The sequence below is a fragment of the Phaethon lepturus genome, unplaced genomic scaffold, assembly GCF_000687285.1.
Source record: "Phaethon lepturus isolate BGI_N335 unplaced genomic scaffold, ASM68728v1 scaffold31220, whole genome shotgun sequence".
NCBI lineage: Eukaryota > Metazoa > Chordata > Aves > Phaethontiformes > Phaethontidae > Phaethon > Phaethon lepturus.
Genome location: NW_010511688.1, coordinates 2,646 through 11,130, shown reverse-complemented (window position 1 = coordinate 11,130; position 8,485 = coordinate 2,646). Strand labels below are relative to the sequence as shown.

Below are 8,485 nucleotides of genomic sequence, written 5' to 3'. Positions count from 1 at the left end.
GAGTTATTTAACTACACAGCAAAACAGAGCTGTGCCCTAACGGGCAGGTAAAACCAATCTGTCACTGCTGGGAAAATGGCTTCAAGTAAGAAAGGAATGAAAAAAAACATTTCCATGTACTAAGAGTGAACAGCGTGAGTTTTTGTCATAGGTAGAGTATGACAAACCCCATAGACTGGCGACAGATCCTGTCTCCTCTATGGAACCCTTACTATTCTTTTCCTCTCTCCAGATTGCTGTTGTTCAAGTCTGTGCTATCCCTTACAAAGTGAGGCTGCCAATCAAAGTCAAATTCAGAGGCAAATCCTCTGGGTTTGCAAAACATCAGGGTTCCTAAAGAATTCCTCAGCACTTCTGAAGCGCTAACATGTCCACGTTAAAGGATCCATCAAAGGAGGAAGAAGCCAGGAGCAGACTTACAGTCTCAAATGTTTAATGACTTTCCAAGAGTGAGTATCACATCCATATTTAGAGCATATATAAAATAAGAGATGGAAAACAAGGAAAGAAAAAAAATAGAATTGGTATCTTCAAGAGGGCACACTTAACCCCATAATTCCTCCTGAATCCCCTCTTCACAGGCACAGTGGCCACTTTGAGCAACGCCTCAGTGCAACACAAGATCAGGTACCAGGCCACTTGCAGTGTTTAGGCTCAGCACTTCAGGAATAGCTAGGAAAACTCTGATTCAGTACAACTCGCACAACAACATAGTCCCAGACCTGTTACATGGTTAATTGTGTCCTGTCCAGAAGAGGGATACCAGTTGAATCAAAGTTACCCTAGGCAAGGTGAGCTGATCTAAAACTTGGTCTCAGCAGGGCCTTCTCTTCCGCCTGCTTTTGTTTTCCTTTTTTCTGCTGACCCCAAACATTTCTTGCATCTCTTCCCAACGTGGTGTTATTGCTGGACAGAGAAGGGAGAAGAAAGGAGACACTTCTTAAGACTTGGCAGCATCAAAACAACTGTACGACGAGTGGTCCAAGCATTCCCCAGACACCAGACACCTCTGGGAGGCTGCTACAGCCCAGAAGGCAGTGACAGGTTCCCCAGAGGTGTTACCTTCTGTTAACACTGCCTTCTACCTCCCACTAAGATCAGCACTCGACATCCTCCCTCAGCTCCTTGAAATTTTGCCCAGGAAACGTCTCTGCTAAAAGAAGCATCCACACTGGGACAGGCTGGCACTGGAAAAGAAGGTGCTTCCTCACAAGCCTGAAGACTGCTGCCAATATGCCAGGGACTCCTGTCCCATCACTGTAAGAGCAGAGCTTGGCATCTCCTGTTAGGCAGCCACAACCTTGCCTATCCCCTTCCCACCTCATAGCACCACTGTCTGCACTGGGCAGGGAGGAGATCAGACGGGAGTAAATTTGGGCTAGAGGGGCACAAATGGCATCCCTCCTGGAAGACAAGTGTGGAGCTGCAGCCAGCTCTGAAGAGCAAAGCTGCTGTGCTGAGTCATGGGTGAAAGCTCCGCAGAGGTGCCGGGAGGCTGCCACCCTGCCCAGGGTCCTTCACCATGAACAGGAAGGACGTGGGTAGCAGCTGCACAGCTCACCCTGCTCCTAGATGGGAATGACAACTCCTATCTGTTTTGGCAAGCAAGCCTCAGCAAGGCAGCCCTGACAGACGGCTCACCCTGGCAACGGTGAGGGTGCTCCCTGGCTGACAGCCAAAGCTGGTAAGAGCTCTGCTGCTAGAAGAAACTCTGCAGTGTGAAGGCAGCGGGAGGAGGAAGAGGAATGCTAGCCTGGCCCAGCTGCTGCTCCCACCCTCCTTGCCCACGACAAGCTCACCTTGGCCTTGTTCTGTACAGGCAGATACAGCTTGAACTCAGCTGGGAGCTCATCCTCTGAATAGAGCCGGTCAGAGAAGTACACCCGTCGGATGCGACAGTTGGCATGGATCTGAGAGTCAAAACAAAGAGTCAGTCCATTTTCCATATGCTCCTCTTCCGCATCCAGCTTCGCTGTCATGCAGCAGCCTGGATTCCTTGGCTCAGCAGCTGGAGAAGAGGCCTCACTGCCTCTCTCTGAATCTGACAGGACATCAGAGAAGAAACGTTGGCCCATGCCTCTGCTATGCGTTACAGGCTTGCTCCAGTGATGCGGGCTGGCTCAAGAGATTTGGCCAAGCTCTCGCACCTCTGCAAACTGAGATTTGCCTTAGTTGCTCAGACGGTTCTTTGCTGTGAACCCACCTCTGCTTCTCCACTGGCGTCAGGATTTGCCAGAACACTCTCAGCCTCAGCTTGCCGCATTTTTAACACTGCCTGCTCATCTCAGGGCAATCCCACAAGGAACTGCAGCAGTCCCATCACACTGAGGAAGAGGCATGCTCCACACATAGGGACTCCTCAAAATAACACATGCCACCGGGACACAGCGAACATGAATCCCTAGCATATGGAACAAGATTCACAAACCTAAGCAGTAACATGGGCTTGGTGAAGGCAGGGTCACTCCACCCGCACTAGGAAACAAGCTTGACCAAGGATATGTACGGGCCATAACACCCTGGGTCTTTACCAGCCAGGCTCCCACCCATCCGGTCACTGTCTGGCATATCTGGACAGTAAGGCAGTGCACGGCTAATTCCCAGCAGAACCTCCAACCAGCAAGATGCATGGCATACCGTAGGGAACTTTAGGTGGACTGCAACTCTTACTCTAACCAAGAGCCATCAAGAGAAAAAAAGATGGAAACGAGCTCCTTCATCCCAGTCTAGTCCAGTGAAGTGAGGCAGCACCAAGACCTGTGCTGCCTCAGTCAGGCCTTTGCTAGTCCTGCTCTTTGCAGAGCACTGCAGGAGGGGAGCAAAGAAACCAGTCAGGGCTAAACCTGGATTTCCAGTCCACAGCAAGGCTGTCCCAGCCAGCCGGGAGATTACCAACCATTGGCTTCTGTGGGCAGAACATGCCCGCTTCTCACCTGAACTCTCAGGGTCTCGATGTAATTTGTCCCATAAGCCCGGCGCGTGAAGTCCGACAGGTTGAACTGGATTTGGTTCCAGCCATCGTCCAGCCGCATGGGCATGGTGCAGATGAAGGGCTTCACCCGAGTTGTGCTCTGGTAGTTACTTGCCCGGAAACGCCGGCGTACGTTCTTATCATCCAGCACCTGGGGCAAGGAAGGCAGGCTGCTGAGGCAGGTGTCAGGGGCCCCAAGCTCTCCAAGACAGCAGCCATTCTAGACTCTGGCTCTACCCATGTCCAAGAGAGGGCTCTTCTACTCCCGCACCTCCGTTTCACAGCAGAAGAATTTTTAACACAGGAAACAGACACATTTTCGTTTTGTGAGCTGACTTGATGCCCTCATAGCAGAAGATCTGACACATCATATGGCCAAGAAAGCAAAACTGTTTTGGGGACCACTTGCTGCCTGGGACAAGTTCCAACATAAGAGTGCATGCTCCCTGGCACCTTCCTCACTGGTCCCCGGAGGGGCCTCACCGCTACACGCTCCTCACCTGCACTTCAAAAGTGAAGTATTTCTTCAGGTTCTTGATGATCATCACTAGGAAAGGTAGTTTGATGCCCAGGGTCTTCTTTGGGTCAGCAGGGCACGTGATGTACGTTGTACTGAGAGGGACAGAAAAACGCTTTAGGATCTCACATGGCACAAAGCTCACAGCCTGACTCCCGAGTCTTTCCCTTAACCTAAAGCAGTCTTGGAGGACAGGCAGAAAAGACAGCTGTGATCGTAAGGGCTCAGCAAACAACCAAGACTTCCTATAACAGGAGCAGGTAGCTGCAGGGAGAACAAGATAGAAGGCCCAAAGACTGCATTTCAAATCCCATTTTTCTCAGCCAGGGCATGAAACACCTTCCTGGACAGCTTCACCTCCCCAGTTTCAAGGCCACGTCAGTGCTGTTTCTTAACAGCACAACCTCCTCCTACCCTTGACTGAACAGGTAGAGCCCTCCAGAGCACAGCAGAGGCCTTGTGTGCTCTATATGGCTGGGAAAACAGAGGTCACGAGCCCTAGAAGTACACGTCACGCCTGGCAAGTTCTGTATCAACACATCTTGGGAGGAAGAGAAGCGCTGGCTCAGCCCGTCTGCAGGAGAGGAGTCTCCGCTGCCCTTATAAGGAGCGCCCTGCTCCGAATCACCCCTGGAGAAGCCTTGGAGACTCCGAACCCGCTCACGGAGCTGGCGTCTCTCTCCCCAGTCGATGGAGACGAGGTTGCTAAGCGAAGCACCAAAAGCAATTTCCCTCATAAATCTCCCTTTGATCTTCCTGCTGTTGGGAGAGCGGCTGTCACGTGGGGAGAGCAGCAGAGCAGGCCTAAGACAATGAAAGATGCAGAAGACAGAGTGCTGCTTTCTCAGTAACTGGCAGCACCGACTGGGGACTGGGCAGCAAACACAGCTTTTTTCCCCCCAGGTGATGGAAAAATAATGGGGCTATATCTTTATTTTTTATCCCTTAGCCCCGCTGAGAATGACAGAGAGCTATACAAGCACATCCAGGCAAAAGCACGGTACAGTGCCACAGAGGGGTATCACTGATCTGACCCCCAGATCATATTCCTCAATTTATTGACAAAGAGATTGCAGTACAGTCTGAAGGAGATGTCTGCTGGGCGCTGACATCTTTCACTCTGCATCAGAGCCAAGCCCCTAGGGCACACTATGGCAGAATAAGATGCCTTCTCCTACCTGACATTAGTTCCTTCGATCTCCAGCACCAATGACTGAATGTCATTGTCGGTGATTCGCTTGATGTGGCCGTTGCGCACCTGCAAGAAAAGCGGGGCAGACAGCACAGACCTTACTTGAGAGGGAAACAAGAGGCACCCACAGCTCCACTGAGAGGGGGAAAAAGATCCCAGAAGGACCCATCTACGTTCACTTGGCTCCTATTGTCCTGGACATCGCCGTTTACAAGGCTTTGATCACCGGCCCAGGGTGCCAGCACTCCAAGCGAGAGTTTATGGCCCAGCCATGCTACCTGGACACCGAGCGCAAGACTTCAATCTATCAAAACATGCTACAGTGAGCACAAGTGACTCAAGCCTCATGTTAGAGGCCCAAATAAACAAACATAAAAGTGTCAGAGCAAGATCAAACTAGAGTGGGATAAGGGGTAAAAACTAGTAGGAACTATACAGGGGCAAGCAAAGGGAGCCACCAGCCAGCCACCAGTCACCAAAGGGTCTTAGTCTCTACTGCTGGGCATGGCTGACTGCCTCTGTGGAACAGCAGGACCAGATGAGAGCTTGGTTAAAATTCTTCATAATTACAGCACATGCAAGCGCAGAGCCATCGCCTGCTCTGCTGAGGGGCACAGGGATTTGGCTACTCACATGCAGCCAGCTCCCCACAGAGCTCAGGGAGGCCAGGGCTGGAACCAAGAGCCAACACAAATTCATTTTTCCTCCACAAGCAACATGGATGAATCCCAGGGTCTAAGGATTTATTTTTTTAATGAAGCAGCTCACTTCCCATCAAATTTATCTCCATTTAAAAGGCACTTTTGCTAATTAAGCCCTCTGCTCTTCCCCAATGCTAGATCAGCAAATTGCAAGGCTCCTTCCGGCTCAATGAATTAATTTCTTTAGCACCTATGACAACTGCTAATATATGATACATTAAGCTTCTAATGGGATGGTTCCAGTCATGAGCTACAAAATGATTTACAGGTTTAGCAATTCATCTTCCGAGTTCATTTCTTCCAAGGGACCTACCTGGGTGATGTTGCATACATTTGCTGGAAGAAAAGAAGAAAAGAGACAAGACCACCCCCCCGGCCTGTCTCTGCACTAAACAGGTTCAAGAAACCTCAGCCTGGATCAACCAGCTGCTGCTGCTAAGTGCCACAGTGCAGCTTGCCCTGCCAGGCTGCTCTTAACCCTGCTTCAAGCCTGCACAGATACTTCCAGAAAACATTAAGCTCAGAGACAGGATCCTTAAAGGATAACCATATCTCTCCTCTGCATCAAATGCGACTCCCATGGATTTATAGGTCTGTTCAGGGAAACCAAGTGCACAAGGTCTGGATGACTTTCCCTCCCCCTCCTCTTTTTTTTTTTTAAATGACAAGCTCAGCAGAAGCCCCATGTGCCTCTCCGTATTTGAAGCAGCGATTGGCATATGGGAAATTAAATCCTGGAACCCACAGGGAAACAGTACGTGGACTTAACACCAGGAAATAACCCTGCCTAAGCAGGTGACAGTAGTGCACAACAAAGCCTGCCTCCACGCCATGTAAGACAGCTTTCACCAAGGGTAGCTTATGGCTCCTCAGAGGGGAGAAGGTTCAGGTTTGGGCTTCTCTGGAGAGGACAGTAACAGAGAAAACAGCTAAACATGCTTTAAACCAATTCATCATCAGTGTTTCTATCTGCAACCAGGTCCCCTTCATTAGCCTGTGAAGGCTTTCCTTGCCCAGATTACAGGGACAACAAAAAGCAGCAACTCTTCCTCCTCAGCGCTGCCAGAAACAGGATGAAAGACAGCAGAAAAGAGAGGAGATAAGTACAGAACAGGGCCAGACCGTGGCAGAGCCCTTCCTCCCAGTTCTACCTAGGTCAGTATACATTTTTGTGAGCTGCACTACGGCCCAGCTGCAGGGAGACAGTGGCCAGGTCGCGCAGGCACCCTTCCGCACGAAAGCCAGCCTGTCCGCATGTGCCTACAGCCAGCACCGGCAGGACAGACACACAGACATTTGGAGCGTGACATCCAACGCCGGCTGGATCAGAAGTCTAAGCGACCTCACCGTTTCGGTCAGATAAGGCTGAACAGCATCAGAAGTGCTCACCACCAACTAGGGCTCAAAGTGCTGCCCTCCGGGGCTTGGAGGGGCCCAACGCCCCAGCTAAACCCCTCCGATCGCTCCAGAGCCCGGATCCCTGCTGGAGGCTGAGCTTGCCTCCTGTCTGCCTCAGCGACCACCTCCCTGCCAGAGGACACGTTTTGGTCAAGCCCAGAGGAGCACTTCTCTTCCCCCACCAGATCTGGGGGTCCCTCCTCCAATGGGCTCACAGAGACCAAGAGGCAACTCCAGCTCCATCAGGCACAGACACCAGTTCTGCGCAGCGCCAGGCGGGAGGAACAGTCCTGCTGTGCTCGCACTGGCTACTCAGCAAGCGCTCCCAGTCTTCAGGGCTTTCCCCTACCCCACAGAAGCTCAGAAAGAGAAGGTTGCAGAAAATTTTAGAAATCTAAACAGAACACTCCACATTTCTACTTGGCCAGTATTTTCTAGCCATCTTAAGCCTAAGAAGCTGGATTTTTGAAGCTGGAAAAAAAAGGGTAATAGTCCTCTTAGCAATAAAACTTCTTCAAATGCCGAATATCCTCTGAACCAGGAAAACTGTCTAAAGACAAGCGGAAAAAGCTTTTTTTGCAGATGCAAACCTCAAATCTCACAGGGTTTGGAGGGAGCAGCAGCTTCACAGACAGTTGTGTCTGAACATATCTATTTCTTGACACTGCCTGTGCTGCTAGCAACACTAATCAAACGTAACAAAGACCAGAGGAAAAGCAGCATGGAGCAATCCTCCCCAGGTCCAGCTGCCCACCTGCCAGTGGATAGGATGCCATGGTCCGAGGCCGACCTCTGGAGGCTCGCTCCCGCATCGTTGTCGGCCACCCCGTCGTTAGGTGATGGGCTTATGCCAACAACAGCAAGCTGAAACGTGACCGGTGCCATCGCCCAGACTACCGTAGGCACGGGTATGCCCTTGCCTCCGGGCAGGCCAGTACTTCTCAAAGCTAGTTGTGGGTCCAGGAGAGGCACGAGGCCCTTGTGCCACCTCCCTCCCCCAGGAAGGGAGAGGAGGCAAAACAAGAGGCAAAAGCAGAAGCTACCTGGCTGTAGCACTTGGTGCACACAGGTTTGCGAGGAGGAATGAGCAGCACGGACTGCTGTATTTGAGATGCAGAGATCTAGGGCAATCCAGACAAGAATGCTCTGTGAGAAAATTAACAGGTCAGAGAAGGGCTGCAAGAGAGGACCCCGACACAGCATTCACAGGGACTCAATCCTGTCCGTGTTCATCAGGGAAATTGCTATCTGCATCCTGGTGGCAGAGCATGCAATCAACATTCAGACAGGTACTGAACACTAGCCGACGCTGCATCCTCCCCCAGCAGCATTTGAAATCACTAATGGTATTCTGTGTCGATGAGTCAGCAGGAGGAATATGGAGAAATTAGCAAGCGGATCAATAGGCTTAACAAGTTGCATCAAATGGTTCCCATTTGCTCTGCAGAAAAGCATCAGCAACTCCCCTGGAGACTGGTCAGCGTGTGGGCAGCGGGACCATGGTGGCAGGACGCTGCAGGAATAAACAGAGGACTCTGAACAATGAAGTGCTGCAAGGCAAACAGAAAACACCTTGCAAACAGGTCTCCAAACCAGGCACATGCAGCACTGGAAGGCAGGAGAAGAGAGCACAGCCCAGCAGTTACCGGCTCTCTACAGACAAGGCTGAAGGAGGAACCTCTGCCTGCAGGGTTCACACTGTCTCC

General features: G+C 51.2%; 1 protein-coding gene across 1 annotated transcript; it reads right to left on the bottom strand.

Annotated features, from left to right (window-relative positions):
* Positions 1 to 418: 418 nt before the first annotated feature.
* CFAP20 (cilia and flagella associated protein 20) lies at positions 419 to 7,591 on the bottom strand. Its single transcript, XM_010284815.1, has 7 exons — positions 7,534 to 7,591; positions 5,695 to 5,717; positions 4,667 to 4,746; positions 3,472 to 3,583; positions 2,934 to 3,122; positions 1,800 to 1,910; positions 419 to 906 (listed from the first exon to the last, which is right to left on the bottom strand). The coding sequence occupies exons 1-7, from the start codon at positions 7,589 to 7,591 to the stop codon at positions 901 to 903; spliced, it is 579 nt and encodes a 192-aa protein (XP_010283117.1). The 3' UTR covers positions 419 to 900.
* Between the last annotated feature and the right edge of the window lie 894 nt (positions 7,592 to 8,485).

Bases quoted from the DNA above. Each gene is read 5' to 3' on its own strand.
- CFAP20 (XM_010284815.1), bottom strand. From the start codon at position 7,591: ATGCGGGAGCGAGCCTCCAGAGGTCGGCCTCGGACCATGGCATCCTAT. The intron at 3,584-4,666 runs GTAGGAGAAGGC...TGTCCCTCTCAG, and splicing joins ATCGAAGGAACTAATGTCAG to TACAACGTACATCACGTGCC. The intron at 1,911-2,933 runs GTGAGAAGCGGG...TTTGACTCTCAG, and splicing joins TCGAGACCCTGAGAGTTCAG to ATCCATGCCAACTGTCGCAT.